This window comes from Talaromyces atroroseus (assembly GCF_001907595.1).
Source record: "Talaromyces atroroseus strain IBT 11181 chromosome Unknown scaffold_8, whole genome shotgun sequence".
Taxonomy (NCBI): domain Eukaryota; kingdom Fungi; phylum Ascomycota; class Eurotiomycetes; order Eurotiales; family Trichocomaceae; genus Talaromyces; species Talaromyces atroroseus.
The window spans coordinates 1,076,991-1,104,464 of NW_017971440.1; the positions used below are offsets into that span (position 1 = coordinate 1,076,991).

The 27,474-nt window shown below is 48.1% G+C and overlaps 8 protein-coding genes across 8 annotated transcripts, besides 1 other annotated feature; 4 read left to right on the plus strand and 4 right to left on the minus strand.

The window, feature by feature from the left end:
- On the minus strand, positions 1-2,799 carry UA08_06287 (hypothetical protein; the record flags this gene model as incomplete). The annotated part of the gene is made up of 2 exons (XM_020268594.1): positions 1-510; positions 562-2,799. 2 exons carry the CDS (start codon positions 2,797-2,799, stop codon positions 1-3), a joined length of 2,748 nt encoding a protein of 915 aa, XP_020118492.1.
- Positions 2,800-3,495: 696 nt separating this feature from the next.
- On the plus strand, positions 3,496-4,724 carry UA08_06288 (hypothetical protein; the record flags this gene model as incomplete). The annotated part of the gene is made up of 2 exons (XM_020268595.1): positions 3,496-4,006; positions 4,069-4,724. The coding sequence occupies 2 exons, from the start codon at positions 3,496-3,498 to the stop codon at positions 4,722-4,724; spliced, it is 1,167 nt and encodes a 388-aa protein (XP_020118617.1).
- A 739-nt stretch (positions 4,725-5,463) lies between these two features.
- Positions 5,464-5,504: a repeat region (Identified by RepeatMasker using a combination of RepBase library and repeat library created with RepeatScout).
- A 1,319-nt stretch (positions 5,505-6,823) lies between these two features.
- UA08_06289 (hypothetical protein) lies at positions 6,824-9,348 on the minus strand (the record flags this gene model as incomplete). Its single annotated transcript, XM_020268596.1, has 2 exons — positions 6,824-7,075; positions 7,141-9,348. The coding sequence occupies 2 exons, from the start codon at positions 9,346-9,348 to the stop codon at positions 6,824-6,826; spliced, it is 2,460 nt and encodes an 819-aa protein (XP_020118619.1).
- Positions 9,349-10,311: 963 nt separating this feature from the next.
- Positions 10,312-12,996, plus strand: UA08_06290 (hypothetical protein; the record flags this gene model as incomplete). The annotated part of the gene is made up of 1 exon (XM_020268597.1): positions 10,312-12,996. One exon carries the CDS (start codon positions 10,312-10,314, stop codon positions 12,994-12,996), a length of 2,685 nt encoding a protein of 894 aa, XP_020118618.1.
- Positions 12,997-13,408: 412 nt separating this feature from the next.
- UA08_06291 (hypothetical protein) lies at positions 13,409-15,356 on the minus strand (the record flags this gene model as incomplete). The annotated part of the gene is made up of 6 exons (XM_020268598.1): positions 13,409-13,637; positions 13,719-14,064; positions 14,118-14,629; positions 14,692-14,886; positions 14,952-15,058; positions 15,144-15,356. The coding sequence occupies 6 exons, from the start codon at positions 15,354-15,356 to the stop codon at positions 13,409-13,411; spliced, it is 1,602 nt and encodes a 533-aa protein (XP_020118494.1).
- Positions 15,357-16,757: 1,401 nt separating this feature from the next.
- UA08_06292 (hypothetical protein) lies at positions 16,758-18,106 on the plus strand (the record flags this gene model as incomplete). The annotated part of the gene is made up of 4 exons (XM_020268599.1): positions 16,758-16,802; positions 16,873-17,020; positions 17,187-17,283; positions 17,344-18,106. 4 exons carry the CDS (start codon positions 16,758-16,760, stop codon positions 18,104-18,106), a joined length of 1,053 nt encoding a protein of 350 aa, XP_020118493.1.
- A 1,390-nt stretch (positions 18,107-19,496) lies between these two features.
- Positions 19,497-21,497, plus strand: UA08_06293 (hypothetical protein; the record flags this gene model as incomplete). The annotated part of the gene is made up of 11 exons (XM_020268601.1): positions 19,497-19,536; positions 19,596-19,621; positions 19,686-19,855; positions 19,927-20,018; positions 20,085-20,263; positions 20,319-20,427; positions 20,489-20,660; positions 20,715-20,757; positions 20,812-20,848; positions 20,902-20,932; positions 20,987-21,497. The coding sequence occupies 11 exons, from the start codon at positions 19,497-19,499 to the stop codon at positions 21,495-21,497; spliced, it is 1,410 nt and encodes a 469-aa protein (XP_020118621.1).
- A 282-nt stretch (positions 21,498-21,779) lies between these two features.
- Positions 21,780-25,544, minus strand: UA08_06294 (hypothetical protein; the record flags this gene model as incomplete). Its single annotated transcript, XM_020268602.1, has 3 exons — positions 21,780-21,998; positions 22,074-23,773; positions 24,293-25,544. The coding sequence occupies 3 exons, from the start codon at positions 25,542-25,544 to the stop codon at positions 21,780-21,782; spliced, it is 3,171 nt and encodes a 1,056-aa protein (XP_020118620.1).
- Between the last annotated feature and the right edge of the window lie 1,930 nt (positions 25,545-27,474).

Below are 27,474 nucleotides of genomic sequence, written 5' to 3' on the forward strand. Positions count from 1 at the left end.
CTAACCCAGCACACTCTGCATCGCGAGCGTATTCGTATCCACCCTCCGCATCACATACGCCTTGACATCCTGCACCGAAAGGCCGAATCCAGCGCTCACATCGCTCGCCGGCGCAGGTCGTCCAGCAGGAGCAGTCGTTGCACCATCGTTGTTATTGTTATTGTTATTCTTAGCCGCAGGACCACCGCCACCTCGCAACTTCTCGCGCAGCGCCTCTGGCCCAATCACGAACAAACTGCCGACTTCGAGCAGCACGTCAATAGCAGATTTGATCTCTTCTGATTCCAGATCCCATGACTTTAGCAGGTTGGTGTATCGAGTCATGTCCTTTGTGACCATGAGACCGCCTGGCCCGTTTACTTGGAAACGCCGGAAATGCTCGAGGATTTGACCGCGGATGCCCAGCGCAAGTTCGGTCAGGAGACATTGCAGATTGGACCCGCTGGCTGGTAGGGATGTGAGTATTGTGTTGTGCAGCTGGGTCAGGAATGTGCAGATGGTCTCGCACGTCTGAACATAAAATTAGCTTTTGAAGTGATAAAGGCAGGAAACTAAACTTACCGGCGTCTGTAGCATCTCGAGCCATGCCGTCGAGCCATCGCCCTCCTTTGGGCGGAAATCATTCTTCCTCTGTCCCCCCAACAGCTTCGCCACCCACGCCAACGCTACATCAATCGTGCGCTGCTCAATCGCATTGATTTTATCCTCGATTCGATTCACTGCCGCATTGGTCTTCTTCTCCATATCTCGACGGGTAGTCACATTGTTCGCCGCTAGAGGGATGAGCACTGTGTTAATACACGTCAACATCAAATGCGTTACACTGACAGCTCCCCGGAGAGTATGCAGATACGTGAAATCAGGCTCGGCTTTGGCACTCTCCTGCACCGACGCTGCGTCGAGCGCCGCATCCAATGCGATTTCAACATATCCCTCTGCCATGGTTGCCAAAAGCAAATTCAGCAGCGAAGCAACGTCCTTGGGCGTTTCGCTGCTAACGCTCAATTCCAACCCACGTCCGACTCCCTCAGCCAACCACTTCAACATACGTTTTGCAAACGTGACTGAAAGCAAGCCGTCGTCTTCAGTGAATTCAGGTTCAACTTGTTTCCCCATTTCTCCCGAATCTCGCAGACCGGCGACTTTCAGCAGCACCTGTCGCTGCGTAGGTGTAGAATCCGAGGTTTCGAGTCGAGATAGATACGACTCTTTAGCAGAAGAAAGAAGCTCACTGCCACTTTTTGCCAATGACGACATGAAAGTACTCGTAGCTGCCTTCTTGCGTCTTAAATGGAATGCCGTGAACTTGAACAGTAGCGATGTGTAGAGCTCTTCTAGATTACGCTTTTCGCGCTCGATATAAGACGATCCCACGAAGTATGGAATGAATAACTCTTCTAGTTGTTGATCGAGGAGCAGCGCTGTCTGAGACGAGATCGGATCAGGGGCCTCAGTCAGCCCATGGGTCTTTAAGTCGTCTACCAGAGAGTTGAGGTAACTCCGCGAGCTCTGAAGTGACCGTAAAAAGGCAAGAGAGGAGACACTACTCGCTTTTTCGAGTACCATCTCCAGTCTCTGCTGGATCGATTGCTGAAAGACTCTTTGTAAGAACCGGCTGAGCACTTCGTCGTAGTAAGGAAATGCGCGACGGATGATGGTGGACTCGTCTTGTACGACAACCTTCACGTCATCAACCAAGGACTGTAAGCTGGGCTCGACGCCTGGTGGTTCGGCGTCCGGGTCTGCCAATTTTTCCCATGCTTCTGCATCTCCGCCCACTTCTTCCGTCATAAGTTGGCTCCTGTCGATGAAGAATTGATGCTGGTTGACGAACAAGGCAATGACACTCGCGCCACTGTTGAAGTCGCGAAGAACCGACGCACATTCCTGCATGCCTTCAAAGTTTGCTTTCCTGTAGAAGTCGTCAAACTGTTTGAGCAGATCCTTTTCAAGTGTTTCTGAGAATTTCTCAATGATCACCCTGGTATCCTCCTTGGGAAAATTGTTGCCATTTCCGTTCACATGCCCATTCCCATTTGCATGCCCATTCATATGTCCGTTTCCACCCAGGTTAGGAGACAGCATTGCACCATTCGCATAATGGCCATTTCCATTATTATTATTATGATTATTAGAGGTGTCGTTCCAGCTCTTGGGATCAAGTCTCTGACTGATCCGCAACAACTGCTTGGCAATATGCGCAGCCCGGAGTTTCCCCTCGCTATTCCCTGACATGCGGAGCGTTTCAAGCTTCGTGGTATCACCCCGATTGCTGACTTCATCCCAGCATTCAATCAAGAAATGCGCATCCAACGCACGCCGCCGTTGCCGTTCAAGCTCCTCTAACCTCTTGCCGGTTTCCACGGCCACATTGCTATCAGCGCCGTTCGAGAGTGAAGTTCCATTTAGCGACGTATCCAATTTCTGAAACGACTCGATTGTATGACTAAGTTTTCTCCCCAGCGTATTCAAATTCTGCGTGTGTTGGGCCTCTGCTCTTCGTACGGCTGCCGATAGCTCATTTTCCTTGATTTCCAAATCACCCAGCAGATCGTTCAGGCTGCCTTGGGCATGCTCAAAGGTGCGGATAAGCGGTTTCGGATCAAACGGCGTGTTTGTGCCAGCGGCCCCGCCAGCCGACCTGCGGTTGGCGATGGCGCTGTCGGAGAGCGACTCGACAAAGTCCTTGACGATGTAGTCGCGGCCTGAGAAGTACTCGAGGTTGAAGCTGGGGCCCTTGGGGTAGAGGGTTCGCGACAGTTGGCGAGAATGCGAGCTCGCGGACGAGCTGTCGGGCATGTTGTGTCAACGACGACCCCCCGCGCGCATATGTTTGTGGGATGTTTCGGAGTAGAGTATCTAGTAGAGTTAGTAAAGAACTGCTGCTGTTATCTCCATTATCGAGTGGCAGCACAGTGTGGTTGGTGTCGTTCACGGTGTCTGGAGCTTCCCTCGTTGTCCGCCAGATATGTAGCCTACATACATTTGGGCTCACCGCCCACATTCTGCAATCCTACACCAGCAGCACGTTCACCTTTGATTACCTGTAACAATGTCATTGTTTATCCTATCCCGGTTGCTATCTGTGTCTGTTTATGCCCCTGCAGCTGTCTTCTCTCATATAATACACAGTGGCATATGAAATGCCATCAAGTATGCAGCGCGCAGACGTCGGCTTTGTATCGGAGCTGGGCTGAGAGAGAAAACTCGAAACGCTATCATCTTTTCATCTCATGTCGCCTATCCTGATAACACTGTCTGGAGCATCTCATCTCACGTAGATATAAACATATCAATTTGGGTAGTCGAATAGCTGCAACTGTGATGTTGAAGCCAGCAGGCGACGTCATCATCGGCGGCCACGGGAGCAACAACAGAAACAACGTGGCAGAATAATTTGAAACCTGACAACCGCAACGAACACGGCATCGCCTGTCTGTTTCTCCTCGCCTTTCGCTCTTTTCTCACTTGTATAAAAACTTTGTGATACGCCCCATGGTCTCATCAAAGGACGTCGACCTCTTCCGCGAAGACGTTCGTCTTCGTGGGAACCGGTTCTCTGCCGCGGAGCGCGAGAAGCTCCTCAAGCCCTACCTCCCCGAACCACAGCTGGCTTCACGAAACCACAACAGCAAAGACCAGAGGAAGAAGACCAAGACGAAACCAAAGCAGAAGAAGCCACTTCGCACATTCATCAAATCCCAGATCCACCGCCTCATTTACCTCATCATCCATTTATGTCTGGGCTTCTACATCCGCATCTCCCAGACCATTGTTGCCGTGACAGATCGGATATTGGCTATTACATACTACCATCACCGCTCCCCGGAAATCATTGCAAAGGATGTCAAGTCCCTAGATCGTCTGCCGGAGCACCTGAGTGTTTTGCTGAAGCTGCGCAAGACCGAGGAAGACGCCTTGCATACCTTGATGGATGAGGCTGCGGAGCTCGCGGCATGGACAACGTGCGCCGGTATTCCAGTTTTGAGTATATATGAAAAGACGGGTATATATTCTTTTTCTTTTATACTTTTGTTTTATTATCTATGGCTAATTATGAGACTACAGGAATCCTCAAATCGTATATTTCCACCCTCCACAAAGTCATCTCCGACAAGCTCTCTCTCTACTACGGCTCTCCATCGCACCAACCCCATCTCCGAATCTTTGCTCCTCACCACAGCGCCTATTGCCCATCTACTTTTAGCCAAAACCAAACCGGCACAACAGCATCAACACCAAAACAGACATCCCTAACAGTCCTCCTCCTCTCTCACTCCGACGGGCGCGAAACCCTCGTCGACCTGACCAAAACCCTAACGGAGATGGCCCAAAACGGCAAACTGTCACCCAACGACATTAGCACAAAGCTCATCGACGCCGAAATTAGCGATATCACTTCCCATCCTTCTTCTTCTCCGTCATCATCTTCCTCCTCCCCACCGACCACCAACGAACACCTACGCAAGGAGGGAGTAGATCAAATGCTCCCGTCCTCCCTCTTCCACCCCGTCAAACCCGAACCAGACCTCCTCATAATCTTCGGTCCGTACGTCAAACTCGACGGATATCCGCCCTGGCAAGTGCGGCTAACCGAGATATTTTGCACGGGGGACAAGACGAGTAGTATTGCAGCTGGGAATGATGAAGAGGCGGTCGAATATCAGGGATTCTTACGGGGTTTGTGGCGGTATGCTCGAGCGAGTTTTAGATTTGGACGGTAGACATTCTTCATTCGTCTTGGAATTGATATGCTTTCTTATTTCATATCTGAAGTACAAGAGTCGGTTGATTGTTTAAAATTGATCGGAGTACTAACATACTTGTATAAAGAAAAAGTCTCTTCGTTCTCTCCCTTTCTTTTTTTTTTTTTGTTTTTTTGAGTTCAATGATCGTTTCATGCATGGCTGGAAATGAACTATGGAAATAGGCTATCGAGGAAGATTTGTTCAATAATAAAAAAAAAAAAAAAAAAAAAAAAAAACCGAAAAGTCTATACTAGGTATAATGCCAAAGAAGTTGCGGAAAGATAATGTTGATATAATATGCAAAGTCGTGCAGAACGCCAGTGGACAATAAACAAGGTCATAGGGGGGATTAAATTATACTTCATAACATGGTTGGGAGATATGTCCGTATGCAATTGAACAACAGTAGAAAAAACGGGGCAAAATGCAAGAAAAATCATGGTATAGGTAGGAGTTGAAAAAATAAAAGAAGGATCATTGCCACATTTGTTGATGATTTGTCTCCTCTCTCCGTACACAGTCCAAACACCAGACAATTTCTTCACCTGTATTTGTCAATCCCTCAACTGCGCAACACGAGCAGACTTTTCTGTGTCGAATTTTCTCAGTCCCGTTTTCATTGCCCCGAATTCGTGAATATGGTCTTGTATGGAGGTATCCATCATCGCGTCTGATGTCGGTACATCGCATCATGTTGTCGTCATATTCATCCGGTGTGGAAGTAGTAGTAGTAGTAGTAGTAGTAGTAGTAGTAGTTGAGCCGTTGTGACAGTTCAAAGAATTGCATTCTCGCAAACAAATATAACAAGCCCGCTGTCCGCACAGTTCGCAGTCCGCATATGCATCTAGCATGACTTTCGTCGACGGCTTGCGATGGCACACATGACATGGCCTCAGCACCGGGGGCGGCAATGCCGAAGGTTCTCGGGGACAGATCGTCGTTGTCCGAGGTGACACAGAATCGTATTCATCCAGTGTCGGAGTCGAGGCGAATTCCGAGTCCCGCCGACGGTCGAAGAGTGGTATCATCAATGCTGGTGGACTAGGTTTTCTCGGGCTGTGACATTGGTATTGGTGACGAGGGTAATGACTAGCCGTGTTTGGAGTAGCAGGACTACCAGAATGGGGCCGAAGTTGCGATTGTGGTTGCTGTTGATGATATTGATTATGGGAATGTGGCTGTAGGATTCTCCGTTTCTTCTGCATTTCTGGTGCAGCACTATTTCCTAAGGATAGCCATTGTCGCTGAGACGATGTCGTCGTCGATGTAGGTGTAGCTGATTCAATATTGAAACGAGGGGGAGCCGAGAGCATGTTCATATCTTGAAACTCCAGCTGGTAAGCGGGGATGCTCCTATCAGTTGCATCTAATATTAGCACGTCGACCATCCAAGAGAAATAGTCAAGGCGTTCTCTCTCACCCTTGCAAGACATTTTCTTGATTGCATGTTGCAGGTCCACCACCAACCACATCTCGCTTCCTTTTCTTCAGAGCTGCTGTCGATGGAGTGAAGGCATTTGCGTCTGAAATATGCATCATCCTTTGTGAAAGGATGCTTTTGAGTTTAACGTTCTGACTTTAACCTGAAGCTAGCGCCGTCGGTACGAAGTTGATTAGTGGCGAGCTGATTTTCTTGTCCGTATCAGAAATTCTCTATGACGTGCACAACCTTGAGAGAAGAAAAGCCGTGTTTCGAGACTTCTCTCAACCACGCAGAGCAGTGAAACAATACGTGAGGCGCGAGCAAGGAAGCAAGGGGGAGGGTGAGTGAAGTGAGGTGAAGTTGAAGTGGCAGCGCTGCGGAGAGCGAATTAAGCGCCGGCCACTAAGCGTTTAGCAGCGGCGGGGGCCGTCGCTAACTCAGGCACCGGAGAGCTGCCAGCCAATTAAATGATTGACCCTTGTATAAGCCGGTATTCGACCCTATTGAAAACTTCCTATCGATGCAAACAGACAATTCATCGTAGACACGGAGTACTTCCTAAACAAAATAGATGAATATAGATAGCGCCGACGCGAGTCCCAGAATAGCCCACCCAACGCCATCTATATGCTAATAACTATACAGTCCGATTCATGCCGAACTTTCTAACCTGGCCCTGATCGTTTTCTCATCAAGCGACCCGCTCTCTCCCACATAATTGCGCAGCACCTCTGTCATCATCAATCGACGTGGTGCTTTGCGGCCGGTCATCAGTTCCCACTGTGCAAAGCCCTGCTCCGCAACGACTTCGAGACCGTCGACCAAAACCCACGGCATGGCAGTTTCCTCTCTATACTGGCGCACCTGGCGAACCAGCGGAGTCTCTAGGGCATTGTAGGCCAACTAAAGCAATTTCTCCGGTTAGTTTCTCGGTTTGTGAAAGCATGGTCGTAATCAAATAAGCTTACCTCGACAACAACACCACCAGATGGACTGCCCAGCCATTGAACCGGCATGACAAAGTTCGCCGGTGGCTGACCCTGAATCCGATTTTCCGGCACACAAGAGACAATCATCGAAGGGAACGCCAATTCAGAGGGCCATGGCTCCTCCGCCGAGCGCAGAACACGGACTGCCGCATCCGAGTCTGTGTGCGATGAGGCCACCCACGAATTAAAATGCCTTGCAACCTCCTCTGCCCGTGATAACGTCCGATTAAGAATGAATATCTTGCGGCATCCTAGCTGTAGCATAGCGTAAATGGCTGCTCTAGCCATCCCTCCTGCTCCAATCACGAGCCCCGTGGTGCGAACCGGACTGATGGCGTTTCTGGGAGATAGATTGCGGCGCAAGCAGACCATTATACTAATCCAGTCAGTGTTTTCTCCCCACCAAGCAGCAATCTGCCCAGCCTCGTTTCGTCGACTGGCTTGCTCAGAAAGCGGATAGATGTGTCTATTCGCACTCGCTCGCAACGGCATCACCGTGTTGATTGCACCTATTGCCTCTGCATGGCGGCTTTTATATTGTAGTTGGCCCGCTACGTGGACTCGCCACGGTTGAACAACACTAGCTCCTCCAAAATGGGGGTCATGCCGCCATTCATCTAATTTAGCAAGCGACGGTGCTTCTGGAATACGATAAACATGAGCCAACCCACAGCTAGCATAAGCAGCATTGTGCATTGCCGGTGAGATACTGTAAGCAATGCTAGCCCCAAGAATGTAAAACTTGAGCGGGTCAAGCATGTAACTCTGAACCAAGGCGTGGACCGCATCGTGTGATGTTAATTGGGGATCTTTCTCCTTTTGCGCGGAAGGTGGTATAGCAGGATGTGTGACTGATGTTAGATTGCTGTTGAACACCTGGGAGCTTCGCCCAATCGCCCCCAGATTAAACGCAATGATTGGTGGATGAGTGCCCGAAAGCGCCTTGACACGGTCAATAAATTTGCGCACCGAGTCATTCTCTTCCCTAGTGGTAGCGGAGTTCACAATCCGGACGAGCTGACAACCCAGGCGCTCTGCTTCGAGGTAGATTGATAAACAGGCTTCATCTTCCCAGGAGATTCTCGATGAATGTTCCAGATTGTAATGTCCAATGATTTTAGTCATTCCCCTGCTTTGAACCACCTGAGCCAAGCGCATGTGGTCTTGATCCAGATGAATGACGAGATATTCAACACCGAGACGAAGGCCATGCTCCAGCATCTGGTAGTATGTATCACCCGGCTGGTTGGCGTCGGGACTGCGTGGATCAATAGCTAGCGTGTCTACGTCGATGGAATAGATGATTGGTAGCTTTGCTATCCTGCGTAATACAGATACATGCTTAGCAATGGCGGCTACGGCTCCTGGATTCCATGCATCTATACAGAGTTCAATAGCATCACCACCAGACTCTAGTTCTGCGACATCCACTAGGTTATTGTTGAGGGCGGATAGTCGAAGAAAAATGGCATGAGTGTACGATCGTTTTTCGGGGGGCGTTTCTAGCAGAACAAAAGGAGAGTCCAACCCGGGATCAGTGGTCATTGCTCCCGTGATAAAACGCACAAACTGGGTGAAGTCTTCTTTGGCGTCTTTTAGCTTGAATGAATAAGTCACCGAGCGGCGATCTGGAGTTCCCTCATCCCGTGGTAGATCAGCAGGAATCCGCTCTTCTAGATTGTAGTATTCAAAGTTGGAGCACGTGCGATGGTAGGGGTCGCCGTTTCCCAGACGCTTCACGGAGAAGTCCTGTAACTGTAGCAGGCGCTGAATCTGATCCATATCCCGAAGGATATACACCACGGGGTTCGTGAGCGAATAGCGACGAAGATGGTCCTGAATAACGCGCGTCAAACTGCCCAGCCCACATTCAATCACACATTGCGTCCGGTTGTTATCAAGCATCATCTTGAGAACCTCGACGTCCCGCCGCTGGAATTCATGGCTGCCGAATTGGAGCAAGAACTCATGGCGCGTGAGACCCGTGGCTTCTTTGAAATAATAGTCCTCCGTGATAAACCGGCGATTCAGCGCGGCGGCGGCGATGAATCCTAGGGAGCGCTTGCCCGAGCCCCGGATGCCCACTAAGACCAGGGACGCGTCGGGCGCGAAGCTTCGCTTAGAGGGCGGCGTGTTCGACAAGTGCAGTTTGGTCGAGGCCCGCTTCGACGACAGCTGGGGAGACATTGGTGGGCGTGTCCGTCCGTGTCGTAGTTAGAACTTAGTCATTCTATGCCCTCGACAGGAAGCGACAAGTCACGCTGGAAGGAACATGGATGGCGCGACGCATGTGGTGTGTGTGCATAGAACTAGGTTAGGTGCGTGGTGAGCGAGAAGCAAAGCGACCTCATGCGCATTCGGTTCTCCTCGTCCGAAGTTGACCCGCGCGGGGAAGGACCCACTGCCCAATCGAGCGACAGGGTGTGCGGTCAGGTGACTCTCTTTCCTTGATGTACCTGTACCTACCTACGTAGGCACGGAGTCGGGAATGTACAGGCCTATAAGGACACTGTGAGAAGAAGCATGATGACTGTTTAGTTACTTCTAGGGCGGGGTTATAGAATGCTACGCTGCGCAGCGATGATGAGGTTGCTCTTATATAAATTTGCGGTTTGATGCATAGCACATACACATACACATACACGCACATGCATTATGTTATTTATGATGGACCTTGTATGTATTTATGCATGTATAGCTGCCGCCCCCTATACATTATAAAATATATAATCCAAAGCCAAAATAAAAGCACGCTGGCGGCGTTATCACTATTTGTTACTTCCTATGTATTTATTACATTAGCCTTGCCAAGAATGTGGAGGCGGGCAAGCGGCGCCTGAATGGTAAGGCTCGGTTGATGCTCCTTCCTCCGTCACGATCCCTCCTCCACAACCGCGACCTATCTTCGGTCTACACCACAGCCTCTCTTCTTCCGCCGAAAGCAGTCGAATAGCCTGCCCTGCTCCTGCGCTGACCGACGCTCCTCATACATACATCTTTCGCCCGACCTAACAAACGCATTCCCGTGAAGAACCAAGCAGGGTTTGACTCCATCGCTTCGTCCTGTGAATTGCCGATTATAACTTAGAGACCTCTCCACGCGCGCCTCTCCAAGTACTGCCATGCACCGAGGAGCTTCGGTGGCCCTCCATGGATGAGGGTTCGGATATAAAAGGCCCTCGCCGGAAAAGGGTCTCGCGCGCCTGCGATCGCTGTCGCACGAAAAAGGACAAATGCGATGGAGCACGTCCGTCATGCTCAGCCTGCAAAGCGTCCGGCCAGACTTGCTCCTACGACCCCAATGCGAGGAAGCGCGGGCTGCCCGAGGGATATGTGCGAGGACTAGAAAAACTATGGGCGCTGTCAATTTGCAACATCGAAGGATTTGAAGAAACAATGCTGGCCTTAATCGGTGCCACGGATCGCTCAAAGGGCCGACGCGATCGTCTGATGCAGCTGTGGACTGATGAAGCTGCTTCGGATAATCTGCACGACGTGTGGAAGACAAGTCGTCTGTGGGGAGCTTTGGAAAAGATGTTGTCCCCGGGAGACATAGACTCACAATCGCCAGCGAAAAGGCCACGCGAAGAAGAAGACGATGGCTCATATTTGGGAGCATCAAGCCAGTGGGGGTTTCGCGTTGGCCGTGACCCAGGTTCCGTTGGAGTAGCCGGCCCCAGAGTTGTCGACCCATCATCATTGTCCCCAATAGCCAAGAAGCCGAGATTATCATCAGCTGCCGAGAGCAGTTTGCCTGGAAAAATACAAAATGTTCAGGTTTTGCCATTGCCGCCTCACACTTCGGGTTTAATCGAAACGTATTTCTCACAAACACATCCATGGTTTCCAATCATCCCAAAACATAACATGCTCCGTGCTTCTTACTTGTACGCGAATGGCGCACCCCACCTGGGGAACACACCGACAAACTCAGGAGATCATGCCGCTCTCTGGGCAATTTTAAGCTACACAACGGGCCAGCAACATTCGGGCGTGAATCCACATGATACTTTCATACATGACCCATTAGCCCAGTCCCGGGAGTACTATAAGATAGCGCGCGGCCTTATTCCTTCTGAAAAGGAGCGGTTTGATCTTGGGCATGTACAGGCTCTGTTGCTGCTCACGCTGGTAAATGTAGGGTTTGAAGACTGGACTGCGGCGTGGCTGTTGAGCGGACAAGCCGCACGAATGGCCGAAGCCATGGAGTTATCGAAGACTTTAGATTCTCGCAGGTCGGACGAATCGCGCCAAAGAACAGCCGTTTATATGGGATGTTTTATCATTGACTCCATACTCTCTGTCCGTCTTTCGAGATCGCCTTGTCTGAGAGGGATCGACCTAGCACTAGCGGGACGCCTAGAAGAAGATGGCCTCGAAGAATGGAATTCTTGGGTTGACGTGCTACCCTCCCGCGCTGCCTTTGAGAGCAGAAACGCACCACCGCGCGGCCCCTTACTGGCTCTCAGCTACTTTAATCGTTTGTTTGAATTAACCAGCGTGCTAAATAGAATTGCTTGGGATTTTCCGCAAGCTACAAATGCCCATGTCTTCATTCAAAAAATACTGCTTGACCTCAGAGCACTTGACGACCAGCTTCCGGTAAATTGCCGTTTGATTGGCGCCGAAGGGGACGACGCCCAGAACAGATCCGCTTTGCTCCTCCATCAAAGCTATTTCCACCTGACATATGCAGCAACGCTCTTGTTTCTCTACACTAGGCAGTTAAGTCAAGGCCAGTTTATGCAGGGGGTCAGCCAGACTGCTATGGATGGAATCGAGAAAATACTTTATCGAACGTTGGACGTTCTATCGCATCATGTGGAGAATTTCCAAGCATGTGGGATTCCACCATTGATCGAGTTCCCGCTGCGATCGATTTTAGAGTCCGTTTCGTCCGTACGATCAAAACTGGAGCCAGCTGGATTCCCCGTCCCTAAGTGGATAAGTATCTTTTCTCAGAAGCTCACTGAAGTCTCATCACCGTGGCCCGTTTTCGGGACACTAAATGAGACAGTCAGGTCTCTTCTGTTCAATCCGCCTGAACCATATTCCTCATTGCCGCAAAGACAAGCTGCGAACGCAGATGTTCATGCTCCAAACTCTTCTCAGAACCTAGAGTCAAAGGCATTGCCGTTTGACAACATAGCCAAAGTCAGCCATCCTATTGTCGACCTTGGGTCTCGTTCAGCCATTGTCCAAAATCCTGGCTTTAGTACTAGTGTGGCCAATCCTTTTCCAATTCCGACAAATGGTATATATAAGACACCAACAGAACCTGGCGGTGATATCATGACTCTTTCGCCTAGCACAGAACCCACCAGCCAAGAACAAACAGCTGCCCACATCCTCGATAAACTGATGGGAGGCGGCAAACCACCACCGCTACCACCATCTCAAGCAGAACCTAACAACATTGGGCAGGTACTCAATCAACAAACACAAGCAGGGACACCTGAATCAGCAATCCTACAGCCTAATAACATTGGTCCGAGGGGATATAATATTGGCCAGCAGCAGCAGCAGCAGCAAGCAGGGGGATCGTACATGACGGAGGAAGCATCGTCATCACCCAACGACCTGGATTCAATATTTAAGGACCTGGCATATATTGACACAACAGATTGGGCAAATAGTCGCCAAGAAGGACTGCGAGAATTTGGGTTTATGGATGATAACACTTTTCAAGCATTCTGCCATGACCCAGACCGGCTGGTTGGGTCACGACCTCTCGTCCTGCCGACGGCCATGTCAATTGCAGATATTTGGCCCCCGCCGGGATTTTTCCCAGAGACATTCCAGGCTGGCCAGAAGAATGATACGGGGCCTAGCTGAGTTGCTTCTGGCGTCTCTTTCCGTTTCAATTTTATAGCACTACTTGCTATCCCACGATAATACCCACAGCAATTCTATTACTACCAATTTCATGGAAATTGAAGTCTGAATGTTGAGCTTTATTATGCAAAGAGATTCCATCCATACTCGACCATGTCCATTTAACATGGGAACTGTACGCTACTTTAATCTTTCATCCAGTACATATATTACAAAAATGATGACTGAAGTGTTTGCGACTCAGCACACCAGCATTCGGAACAAGAATTTCTTAGCAGCTTGACTAAATCACATTTTTACACATCCTCTAGAACTCACAATAACAACTATATTAGCAAAAACTCACCACATCCCGAGCAGCGTTCTAACTAACCATGACACCAATACACCAGTTCAAGTCTGAAACTGTGCTTCACCTCTTTCGTCCAGCAAGCACAAAAACCGGCACAATCGTCAACACCGCACCGACCACAACAATAGCCGCCTGCACACCAAAGACAACTCCAACCCCATCCCTCGCTATCCACGAAGCCTGGAAATAAGCGACCGAAAACCCTCCGCAAGTGCGCCACATGTTGATAATTGCGCTGACGGGCGTTGCGTGAGAAGGGAACTCTTCGAGTGCGTAGGCTGTTATCGCTCTATGCAAATAAATGGCCATGTTTTAGTCTTCTTTCTCCCGGAAAATAGTGAAGCATGAGGGGGAAAGGAGGAAGACTTACACGGTACTAGCAACCATGCCCAAATCAACCATGATCCAGCCAAAAGCCAGTCCGATCCAGCTCTTGTTATAATTGAGTGTCAAGCCGTATGTGACCAGGCCACCGGCCAAACTGACGATAGGGAACCAGACACCATGGAGACGGTGTTCTGGGCGCCAGGTATAGGAATTTGGAGAGACGAAAGCATCAATATGCAGACTGCTGCTATTCTCAGAGGCGATTCTTCCCAAGTCATTGTTTTCTGGGGCTTTGTCGTTGTCGTTGTTGCTGTTGTTGCGGGTAAACTGAAGATGAACATGATGATAATTGTAAATCCACTTGTTGAAGAAATGGCCGAATATGTATCCTATAATCATTCGTTCAGATTTGTTTATCTGGAAAGTCAAAAAGGGAACGCACCGCTCGAAGCTCCAATGACGCCCGCAAAACGCATCGATGAAGCCTGGACATTATCAAACAGATACGGCGGCGCATGCAGAAATGTATCGACCGTCGTCGTAATGCCAATCGGCCAGCAGAAATTAATCATAACCGCAATGCCAAGCAGCAAGAGCGGGACCTTGAAAATCAGCCTGAGCAAAGTAGTAGATTGAGAAAGTAGTGTATGGCGTTTGGCAATGGGCAGAGACGCGGCATCATGGTTGTTATTATTGCACGAGATTCCGATGAAGGAGCAGATTTTTGACAGGACCGGATGATAATGATGCACCCGCGCCTGCCCGCTATGATTGCTGCTGCTGCTGCTGCTATTGTAGTAGGTCTCACGTCCGAAGAGAATGATTAGTAGCGTGGAAATAGCATAGAGCCCGGTTAGGACGCTAAAGGAGATGTTCCACTGATTCCGGCTGCCCACGAGTATGTATCCCGCCAATGCAGGGCCGAGGAATGGTCCGACTAGAAAGGTTGTTGCCCTAGTACTCGAGCATTAGTGGTTATAGATGTGTATTGACGACGACGGACGGCACAAACGTACCAAATGTTAATCATATGCGGCCAGTCTTCCGGCTCGTACATGTTATGGATAATAGAGAGACCGACTACCTGTGGAACAGTCCCGAAGAAGCCCTGAAGAGATCGAAAGGTGGTGAACATGGTCCAGGACGTGGACAAAGTGGCACCGAGCACCATGAACATTGTGACGACCTGGGTCCAGAACCAAACCGGGAGCCTGAAGATATACAAACGTAAGCCTGCATTCTCTATAGGATCCATCCGAGCGCGCAGGAGATTTACCTCCCATACGCTTCAATAAAGGGCACCGCAAATATACCCCCGAACCCCTGAAGCAGAATCCCATAATTCATGCTGGTCGATGAGTAGTCGACACTGATATTCCAATCCTGAGCTTGGGTTACAATCAGTGTTGCTCCCCACGTCATCGCCCTGCAGACACTCGCATCAGTTTCGTCGCCTCTAGAATCATACACAGCTCTTATCATACCCATCCGCTAGCAGAGAGCTGGAAATCAGCGCTGCGAATAACAGCCGCTTCTTTGCGCGGGTCCAGTTTCGAGGGTTTGCCTTGTCAAAAACCCTCGGGCTCTTGATGCCGTGGAACTTGTATCTGGGTGCATGGTTGAGGGATGGTAGGAAGACATCGGGGCTCGTAGTATGGTCAGTCTTGAAACCTGTGTCCATGCCGAGTCGCTGTGCAAAATTTGTACAGAGTGTAGGAGTTTAAATATATGTGCGTGTATATATACAGAGAAAGAATGTGAGAATGAACAAAAGAGTGAAGCCAAGTATTGACGAGGCAAGTACGTTGGGAATGAAGAAAGGACTTAAAGACAAGCAAGGAAGGGATTCCGCCTAATGAATCTCACTCTTCACAAATAAACAGGCTTGCTATTTATTCAAATCATCCACATGGCATAGAGAAGAATGGTTTGCCGGACAGTTGTGATTGAGCTGCATTGAAACCTAAAACTATAGCCACATGGCGTGTAGGCCTATTTTTCCGACGATGGGTTCCTGGAAAAAAAGAGGGAAAGAAAGACAGGTAATTTTTTGTTATCTATGGCTGCTGTTCAAGTGTTGACTCTGTCATAGAAAAAGCAAAAGGTCGGGACGAACAAAGTGACAGGGAGGAAACTTAACGTCCCAAAAAGGTGTTTAGAGTTGTTAGTTAGGGTTAGGTAGAACTCAATGAGAGTGAGATATGTACCTAACCTCACGACCCTGATAGCTTGGAAGTGAGTGGGCGTCTATGCATGCATTTATTAGATCAAATCTTATTTTTGCAAAGAGTACGTATGCTTTTGCAAGGTTCGAGGTAAGAAAAATGTAGCCTGACATCATACAGTCAGTAGACTGTTTTTCACCTTGAAAGCACGCATGCAGAATCAGACATGCTCGTAATTCATCAATTTCACGCACAGCAATCGTAAGGAACAGGACATGGCGGGAAATTATTAAAGCCTCCCTCCAAAAGTGAAAAGAGAAAGAAAAAAGACTCCTTGGGCCATCGGACCGATGGATGGATGGAGAATGTGGCTATCTATCTAGGGATGAGGGCTGAGTAACTCGAAAACCAAACCCTTGGAACAAGGCAAAAGGCACCCAACATTGCGACCTATCATATCATACTGATCGGCGCTAGGATTTGGTATCTATCGATTAAATTGTATAGTCTGTCTGTATGGCCACGATAATTGATTGCATCTGGTCAACGCTCATGCAGTGCGACGTAATCAACTAGGTACGATACTATGAGATAATTATAACTCTTAAACCATCCAAATTAATTTTTATCTTCAGAACTGAAGTACGAGAGGAATGAGTATATGTTAAATAAACAGAGAATAGACCCGTCAACTTTGTCGTCGCGTGGGCGGATTAGCCCTAACTCACGGACTTAATTCGAGCAGCCCCCCTTGCATGGCACTATCACACGCGAGTATCGCCACGGGACAGTTGCCATGCTGAAATCCATTCTGCTGGTACGAAAAGAAAAAGAAAAAGAATTTGTTGGGATCTTATAAAAGAGTGTATGAAAATGAATTTATTCGTTGAGTTGTGAAGCCCCGAGATTCAGTCAACATGAGTCCACCTGATGGAGCAGTTCTTGCAGCTACAGTGACAGTAGTGAGTTTAGTTTATTGATCACTCTTGTAGCCTCTAGCAATACCTATATTGATATCAACCGGTATCACAGACGGCAGCCCTGAGCTTCGTTCCCGTTGCTGTTTACTTTGATCTCTTCTCGACACTGGTCAAAGTCGGCAAACCGGTGACCTCGCAACAAATCACTGATACGCGGAATGTGGATCGGAGTCCTGAAGAAATAGAACAATCACCGCTGTGTATGTTTTCCTGTCCGAAGGACCGGGCCGAAATTAATACAGTGGTAGCTAATTAATCGATTTCAGGTCCTCAATTGACTCGTATGATACACTACACGGAGAGACTACAGCGTATCCTGACTGATAGTTATATTAGATGATACACTCTATGCTATGTCTTCTCTAGGGCTTGTTAATCTAGTAGAAGATGACGTCTACGAGGCGAACAGCATCACTCGACACATGCACTCTTTGCCATCAGCTCAACACGGCGCTCTTCACTTGTATGCCTTCAAACTCTCGACGCGCAGTAAACTTGTTTGCTAATGCAGAACGCAATCCAGCACCACCGAGCCCATGTTCTCAGGAGCATTTTTAATGCGGAAGTTAATAGACAGCAAATTCGAGTATCCATTCAAAGCTTTGGACACCCCGACCCAGTACGGATACATGCTGCTAGGCGAACACGAGCTTGCGAAAGAACATACATACTCGATAATGTCCCGTCAGGGCCGCATGGACAGCTTCAATCAATTCATGGTAGGCAAATTCGGAAAATTCGGCAAAATGCCCGAGCGTGTCAAGGCCCTTGGCTACGATCTGGACAGCGCCGTGACGGGGACACAAAGCCCAGTGGTCTGGGTTGATATTGGAGGTGGACGAGGCGAGATGCTGCTCGAGCTCAAGGAAGCATATCCATGTCTTGACACGTCGGCTTTGGTGCTGCAGGAGTTCAACCCAGACATCGGCAGTGTGCCAGAAGTCACGCAGATGGAATGGAATTTCCAGAGCGAAACTCCACAGCCAGTCAAGGGTGCCTTGAACTACTCGTTGACTCATATTTTTCACAACTTGCCTGACTTAGACGCTTTGGAGCTGATGCAGAAAGTGTCGAGGGCAATGGCTCCGTATTCCCGGTTAATTATTCAGGAATTCACCAAGAATAAAGCTTATGGTAAGATGCATGCAACCATGATTACTCTGTACGGTGGTCGACTACGAGCCAGCTCGGAATGGAAGCGGCTGGCAGCATTGTGTGGCTTGAAGGTGACTTTCGAAGCATATCCTGCGGCGGGCGAGGGCTTGATTGAGATGAAAAAGCTGTGAATTGCTTTCTATCAATCCAGGAATAATTTATAAAGAGTTGCCTATTGCCTAGCTAGGTTGATCAAATCGAGTACAAGAATTTATTGGTTGTAACAAGGAGATAGATGTAAGAGACATTTATTTCAATGCGCTGACTTGAGTTTAGCATGAGAATGGCGTAACTACTCGCTTGGCTAGCCACTTATTAATTTCCAATCTAGAAACACATGATACCAATGCAATGTATGCCACATTGTCAAGTCATGCGTGCAAATCTGCAAGGGCGATCATAGTCGATACCTCTCCTTTTACACATCACATTCGCCCTGATCCGGTATTCCGCGTACATATATGTGCACAGAACTATCTTTTGACCTTGGCCATAGGTGCCACTACATTTTACTACGCACAAGAACACCAATGCCGCACTGTACCTAGGTCGAATGGAGGTGCGCCATTTTTGACTCTAGACTAATTGCGTGGAATTCTGAAGATCCATCTACCAGCCACAGCAGATCTAGCTTAGTTTTCAGAAACCCTAACCGATTGACTCTTAGATTTCATGAATGGTGACAAAGTTTCACTAATTTCTCTTCAGACTTTTATCTTGCAGCGATGCCGAGAAGGAGGGATACATATTAAGGGTTCATAACCATTGATTACAAAGGGCAATGCAGAAGCCCGTCTCCTGACACACAGCTGGAGGCTTAATGAGCAACGAAAGGAGACCAAAAGTAGGTCCGTCCACGGAAACGTTCGGCACCCCTTGCATCAAGACAAACCTCCTTGCTATAGTCACCACATTCTTCTACCAAGTCAGTCGCCTTCGCACTAGCCAATTGCAAGGGGAAAACACACTATCGCAGCCTCTCTCCTCCACGAAGCATGGAGTTTCCTGTCAGTCCTGTCAGCCCGTACAAGCGCTTGATCCATCATTCTCCTCTATCCCTAGCAGCCAGCTTATGATGTGCAATGTTCATACCTAGCCGGTACACCATAATCCATTCCTCTTTGCAGACACATAACATTAGTACGTATGTACGTAGAAGGCAGAGCAAATAAGCGACCCGAGTGAAAAGCGTTCATACCTCCTCGATTAGTAAAGCCTCCTCTCACTCCCCAAGTTCCACCGGTTCGTACCGGTTCATTGTGTAAATCGCAACACAGGTCTTATATTCTAAACTCTTTTGAGTTTTGCGGCTTTATTGTTTAACGAAATAAATTGGAACCGATTAAACCGGGCTGTCGTCTTTTCGCCGGCTCGGATGATTCCACAATGAAACCAAGGCCCGGCCGTTGTGATCGAATAGAAAAGGAAGCATATTTGTCTCGTCCAATTTCCGGAACCTCGTCCTCACGGGTCGTGTAGCGAGCACAAATTCTTGTTGTCTTTTAACAGCTTTGCTCGAGCATGGAGATCCCGCGACCTGACGGAGCCGATGTGAATATCGGTAAGGCCCCCTTACTATACATTCGTTGATGGAGAACTGGACATTGATTAGAAGAAAAGGAACCGACGTTATTAGAGCTTGCTGGGTGCGTGCATGACAGACAGTACCTAAATATCTCAAGTTCTATCAACTGATAATCTTTTATCTAGGTGCTTACCGGATTCGTCGGCGTCGTCCTGATTTTCAGATTCGCAATGAAAGCCTGGGTACGATGGGGATTGCCACAGGTCTCAGCACCGCGGATATGGGGATTGGAAGATGTGTTCTTTGGCTTTGGATTTGTGACCGATATCTTGCACATTAGTTTGATACAGAAAAGGTAGGAGGTGAAGCCATTCTCTTAACTTGTCCACCATGGCCGAAAATACGCTAACTTCTTCAATGAGATAGCTATACATGGGGTTTGGGACGACATTTCTACTACCTATCTGCTGAGGAGAAGATACAAGCATTGAGATATGACTACGCCTCACAGCCGTGCGGTATGTTTTTCCGATAGAAACCGGGGTAACAAATTGAGACCCTGCTGATAATTGATATAAATCTAGCTGTCGCGGCTGCCATGATATCAAGAACGGGAATGATGTGGTTTCTCCTGTCGTGCTTTGCTCATAGCAACCGGCGATTGCGCATTTCTATAATTGCATGTATGATCATCCAGATCATTGTCAACTCGATCACGATTGTTCAGATAGCAGTGCAATGCGGACCATATCCGTATCGACCTGTGAGTGCTCTGGCCACCAGTCAATTTTTTTCATACTTCTAAAACCCTAATAAAGGCGGACCGGACGAGGTATTTTCACTACATGTGGGATCCCCTTCCGTCTGATGGATCGGTGAAATGTCAATCACCAAACGTGCAGACAACAATTGGATACGTACAGGGAGGTAGGAAGATGCCTTAGAATCTTTCTCCCCTAGTGGTGTATGATGGCTGACTGAGGCACAGGATTCAACACGGTCATTGATCTGTATCTCGCTGTTATTTCGGCATTTGAACTCTGGCAGTTCTTCCTACAAACGCTACACCGCAATCCTGGAGTCTCTGTCTGGACACAATTCGGCAAGATTAGCCCTAATGTCCGATCGCGCCGAATATGGCAGACGCTGACTCTTTCTGGGTATGTTATATTCTCCATGTATTTGACTTAAGGCTGACGGGATTTTATTACCAGACCGCTTATTCTCTCAGGCGCGGCGTCTATTGTCAAAACCTATGTATGTTTTCACAGAAGAAACTGGCTAGTCTAATCTTTACTGACTGAACACTAGCTCCTTCAATCACTGGGCAATAGATCTGATTTTACTTGTGCGTTAAGCCGCTCCTCCTATCGATGAGAAGCTTCAACTAATTTCTTCAAGACAACGTCGTCTCGTTCATTCTCTGGGTTAAGTATGTCTAATAGCCCAAAAAGCACGACTCCAACTTCCACTAACACAAAGACAGAATAGAAAACTATGCCATTCTCATCGCCACTTGCGCACCAGTCATCCGTCTCTTCCTACGAACCTTTGTCGACATGCGACGCGATGGCGGCTATCCATGGAGCCGATCGCATTCCAGCAACAACCAGAACTACTCAAACGACGAAAACAGCGCTGAACAGCACGAATTGAAACCTCGAGGCTTCAACAGAAATAGTCGGCGAGATCCAGACAAATCCCTCTTCGACGACAGCTGCCTACTCACAACGTATAACGACGAAGTCGGAAACGGAATCCAACGAACGGGTATTCCTCCGTCGAGCATCGACAATAACAACGCAATGATTGCACGTGGTGGGAATAACCCTCGAAACACCGGTGGTGTTGCTGTGACAGTGAAAACCGATATTGTCGTTGAAGTCGATGAGGAAATGAGTATCCGTTCGCCAGTAAACGAACATGTCGGTCCTTCATCGCCGAGAGAGAATAGCCAGAATCGTGCTTCGACTTACTCCTTCAAGTCTCCTGTCTAGCACGTCTTCTTGTGTTCTGTACTTATTGCGAGGAGTTATCTGTATTACTTTACATTTTAATTCATACTTATTGGATATCATTTTGAGTCGCATTCCATACACATAAAAACGATCTATGGGCGTCGGTCCCTGTCCGAACTAAAAGGGCGTAACCCTATACGCGAATGCTTGAAAACACAGACAAACATCGGATCAGATCAGATAGTATCACCACGAGGACAGCTTGTTATCGATCAGGGCACCTTAACCCGTACTTCATGAGTTGAATGAGACATTGGCAAATCATGTCAAGCTCAACTTCAATCCGCCCATCATCAACAAAGCGCGTTCCCACTCGAAAGGCGGCATAGAAGTTCGTTTCATAGAAGCTATGTTGCCCATATTCATAGCAGGAAACGAATCCTTAGCTCTGGCAGTGTGTCGTCGTTTCCGATCATCCTGCACGCCGAGATCTCGTTGACGCCAAATCATTTCAATGACCTCTCTTGCTAGAGTGATATTCTATAAGTATATAGAAGCATACCAAGATTAGACAAATCTATACTCCTCAAAAAGGAAAGGGGTGCTTGCACATACACCGTATCGTTTCAACTTCTCCGTTTTCTCAAATATACTAATAACAGTAATCCGATCCCTTTCCGAAGTAACACAGCACCCGGCAATGAAAAGTGGCCAAAGAGGGAGTGCTGCCGTGCGAGAGATGCGATCGATATTCTCAATCATGGGATCTAATATCTCGCGTATATATTGAGCTTTGTCATCTATTGTTGTGGGTAAACTTTCCTCTTTAACACAGTCCAGATCCATTTCTGCTGTTCCTAAAGCCCGTTTTGCTCTGGCGAAAAGACTAGGTCTCTGCAGTCGCGAGACACAAACCTCGTGCAAAAGCAGCAGTGCTCCCAGCCGGTTCGCCTCTGAAATAGCCTGAAACTCAGACTGACTATGGCTAGCACCATACAACGGTGGCGGTTTTTGCTGTAATGTCTCCAGAGAATATCGCAATCGCTGCACCTGTTCGCGAACAAGGGGTAACTCAGCTTCCATTGAATATTTTGAATCGTATTTCCATGCAAGGTCAGCAACTTCATTGATGAGCAGAAGAAGTGAATTACTGAAGCCCATGTAAGAGTCGATCTGGTCCAGATCTTCGAGTGGCATGGCTAGCGATAAGAAATCCGTCAACTTTGAGACCGGGTCTTTGCATCCATTCTCGGTACTGTGTAATGAATTGGGATGGGATTTCTGCTTCCCAAAGTTATTTTTGTTAAGTCCATGTCTGGAAATAATACCTGGCTCCATCTGTAAAGAAGCAATATCATCCTCAATCCGAAACGTAGTTCGTGCAAGAACCAAATGAAACGAAAAATACCGGTTAAAAAACCGATTAATCTCCGAGATACTGCTCCCAGTGCGGAAAAAATGCTGATGCTGACTGAGCAAAGTATATATGCCTTTCAAATGTGTGACCCACGATGGACGACAGCCGTCTGTAATCTCGAACCAACACAGCATCAGAGCTAGGCCGAGAATCTCATCGATATCTGTACATGACCAGTCCTCATTTCTATCTACAGAATTTCCCCGCTGTATACTGGAGATTAAGCATTTCAAAGCCGTTTGTCCATGCTCGAGCGCGGCGAATCGAAACCGAGGCTCGGAAATATGCAATATCTGTGCGGACACTGCTAGCGTAGCATGATATAGTCCTTCGGATTGCATGGCCATGGGCAGAAGCAAATGTCGATACGGATTGTTTTTGGCATCATCTAGTAAAGTGCGTGAATTGCATATAACGGCCTCGTAGTAGGAAAGCAGGGCTGAATCGCAGTCTAGTGTGTGAGCTTTGCCGAGCGTCGAGTTGCTCAAGACCGGTAGCAAGAGAGTATGCTGAATAATTCCTTCTCCTGATTGGCTTCCTTCTACTTCTCGCTCCATTGCATCTTGTTGTTTTGTGCCGATACCACTATAATCAAAATAAAGCTTGATATCATGCGCCGTGGTATTCAAGAATACAGCACTGCGAGTGTCAACTTCTTGATTCGACTTGCTCATAACCCATGATGCAGTTTCTAATTGTGCTCTAAATAGTCCCTGTTGGTCCCTCTCTACCCGGCGTTGCTGTGCATTCTTTGACCAAACCGCAGACCGTCCATGACAGACACCCTTGGACAGCGACTCTTCATGCCAGATTAGATGCAACCCATAATTGCATTTCAAATTGCTGTTTATGCAGCGGTGACAGGTAGGTCTTTGCTCTGCCGTATGTGAGATGGGGACTATCATACATCTTCGTATTCGATATATGGATTACTCACCATCACATTTTACCTTTCGCGCACGGCAGGTTCTACAGCCCGTCCTCGTGCGAGAGAGTGGGTTTGTCTTCTCTTGCTTTGACGCAGATGCCATATTGCACTTATGAAAATGTGTTCACTTGGCATGAAAGGGAATCTTGATAGGCAAGGCAGAATAAGAGTGGGCGTTGTTGACATTGTGATAGCGCTCATCGAACAATAATTGGATGGCGACAGTGGGGCATGATAAGGATAAGGTTTGTTTGATTGGAGGCAGCTCAGCAAAGAAATAAATTCTATTGGCTGAAAGTCTATATGCAAAACGCGGGAACGCGGCTGTCCCCTCGTAACGCTAATTAAAGGAATCGACCAATCAGAAATCAGTCTGCCTCGGAGGTACTTTTCCTGGTTTCGTTCCTTATCAATGTTCGTTTCCCACGAGTTGGTATAACTATAATTTTGCCTGCAGCCTTGCCCCATGCTCTCTCCGTCCCCTCCAACCCGTCAAATCAGATAATTCCAGCTCCGGATCCAAATGCGCCAGATTCTTTGTATTAACTTCTTCCCCCGCCCGCCACCGCCAATTATGCACGATCCCAGCATCGAGCGTTCCCTCAATATGATCCACGATATATTTCCCAACAATGGGCAGGAACTTGAAACCATGCGCCGAGCCGCCCGTCGCAATAAATAGTCCCTTATGGATTGGATGCGGGGTGACAAGGAAATGCCTATCCGCAGTATCAGCGTCCCAGCAGAGACGCGTATAGCAAAACGGTCTGTCAGCCAGCTCAGGAAATACTCGTCGTAAGTTCCGGCGCATAGTAGCTTCAATTTCCAGGGGCAGGTCGTCGTTTGGCGACTGTGTAAAAGTATGCGGAATCGACGTAGTGATTCCGGTTACTGCATCAGTAGTCACGTTTGTGATGAATTGGCTGTGCGCCAACTTGAAAATCCCATCTTGCTGGGGCGGGAAGAAATAGCCTAATTCCAGACTGTCGATAATCGGCAGAGATGCGTACCGCTGCATTTCAGACGGTGTAAGCTGGATATGAGCAACTGAATGCCCCTTGGCTGTTAGCTGGCCCTGGAGATCAACCAGACTAGGCATCCATGCGCCAGCTGCTAAAATCACTAGATCGGCCTCGTGGATCGAGCCATCTTCAGTAACTACGCCCTTGCAGACGTTTTCTGGTGAGTAGACAAGTCTTCGCACATATCCCTTGTCGCCGGTGATGTATTCAACACCGCTCCTTGCCGCAGCAAGTGCCATCTGCCGTAGGGCCTCGCCAGCATTGGCCCATCCCGCGGTGGGATTCCAAACGTTAACGTTCCAACCATCCAGCTTCCCAGTAATCGACGGCCATCTTTGACGTATCTGCTCCGGCGTCAAACGCTCCAGACCCTGAACCCCGAGTCGCTGGCACGTCTCGATTGAGCCTTCAACAAATGGCACCGAAAGATTAAAGGCACTTAGAATCCAACCTGGTACGTGGTAGAGGCCTCTGAATATGTCCCAAGTCCTCCATGCTTGGATTGACTCGATCCCCATACGAGCATATAAAGCTTCATTGTAATCGCTGCGGATTACTTTGCTGATGTCTGTGGAAGCGGCATCGCGAGACGGCGTTGCGTACCGATCAAGCACTCGAATTGACCGGTATCCGCGCTGGGCGAGATGGAAGGCCGCCGAGGTGCCGAATGCGCCTGCCCCGACGATGAGAATCTTTGTATCGGATTGGATGGTCCTCATTCTATGAGATTTATATTATGACAATGCACGCTTGACTTAAAGGTGATTTATCTTTACCAAGAGGGGAAGAGCAAAGAGAGACAAGTCTTATCTACTCATCTGAATTGCGAAACTATATGTCACCTCGAGGCGTTGGCGGCCAAGCTAAGCGAGCACACGGTAGAATCAAATCTCGCTTGCAGCTACCTCCAGCACATAGCAAACAGAGTTCATCCTCTGGCCAGTTTAAGTGGAGAAGATAATCTTTCCTTCTGATAAAAAGGAGACACGATGACGCAGGTGGAGCTTATCGATTATCGCTTATCGATTATGTAGCCTTACGCGGGATGCCTTGGTGCTCAGGCCTGGGCTGTTCTTTCGCTTCGGCCTTCCCTACGCACTTGTATGCCCGAGCTTTACACAGTGTTGGCCAACTGGCATGGACTGCTCAATTTTCAGACTGAAAGAAACTAAGGTGGGCACTGTATTTTAATACTTGATGCTTTATTTTTTGGTTATGTGAATGCTTAATAGCTCAATTAAATTGCGGCTACCATAAGCTACTTGCTACTTACAACCACATTGTCACATTGCGCCAGTTCGGTATCCGCACAGGCTCCGGAGGAATGGGACAATACAATGGGGGCGACGGATCGGTGCGAGGACTAGAATTCCGAATCCCTCTTTCTGTGTCTATGCTCAGCGAGCGAAGAGTCTATGGCATGGCAGGGAATGAAGCTGGTCAGGCTGGACTGAATCTGTACATTCCCAAAGAGCACGACGGCTCTGAACGGACCGTCAATATTGGCAGAAAAATGGAGCTGAATGTCCAGGCTGGTGAACGAATCATACTCAACTCGTCAGTTTTGTGGGCCCCCCTCTATATACAGTCAAAAGAAACGGATCCCAAGCTAATTTGTTCTGTCAATAGACCCGGGGTTGGTGCCTGGAGTTCTTCAAGCGAAGCAGCAGCGCCCATACCAGGACTACTTTTGAGCCTCGTGGAAGCGTATATGCATCCACAGCCGCGGCTGAGGCAGCACAATAGTTGCTTATCATTTGCGAAATGCAAAGTATAACGAATCGTTATTTTCTCAATGTACGTCGATTAATGCTTGCAAGCGAGTCTAGCTAGCTCGCCAGGCTATGTGTATACTTTTTCTGACACTGACAATGAGAGATCGTTCTACGCTACTTATTCTCTTTCTTCGTGTACATTTGTGTTTGGAGTTCAGATAATTGCAAAGGCTTATCTCATTTTGATCCTGTAATATGAGTTCTGGTCGACTGATTTGTCGTTTGTCTGGATACATTTTCCTTCTTCTATGACAAAGTTAAGTTATAGAACAACTGAAAACACTAGGTTTTCTACATAGTTACACATGATATGTTATAAGCAACCTGTAAGGCATTTTCTACCTAAGTTGCCTAGATTTACCTGATGCTTCAGCTAAACGTAGCGATTGTGCTGGTATGATCACTTTGCAATGCAATTTCCGAAGTATTATTGATTTAAAAGCATAGTGATGAATTAGTGAAGAATCAAAACCAGATTGTAGGCGTAACAGTAGACAGGTAAGCGAGATAAACTAAAAAAACTAAAGAGAACTCGGCCATCCTGTTATGGTTGTAGGTTTTCACTTTCTTCGGCGCTGCATCCATGACTTATCACCATAAACATAATCCTCGGCGGCTCTGAAGATGTTAAAGCGTAAGTTTAGAGAAGATACAGCCGCTTTGTGCCGCCATTCAAGGTACGCAACGATTTCGTCCGTTGTTTCTTTCCACCAAATAGCACCGCAATATCTCTCAATACTGTATGGTTTTCAAATGGCTTCTGAAGTGTGATTGCTTCGGGCAGAGGTGAAATACCAGGCACTCGATTACTTACTTCAGCCGCTGAATCTTCAACGCACTGTTTTAACCCGAATGGTGACGTTCTGTACTGGCA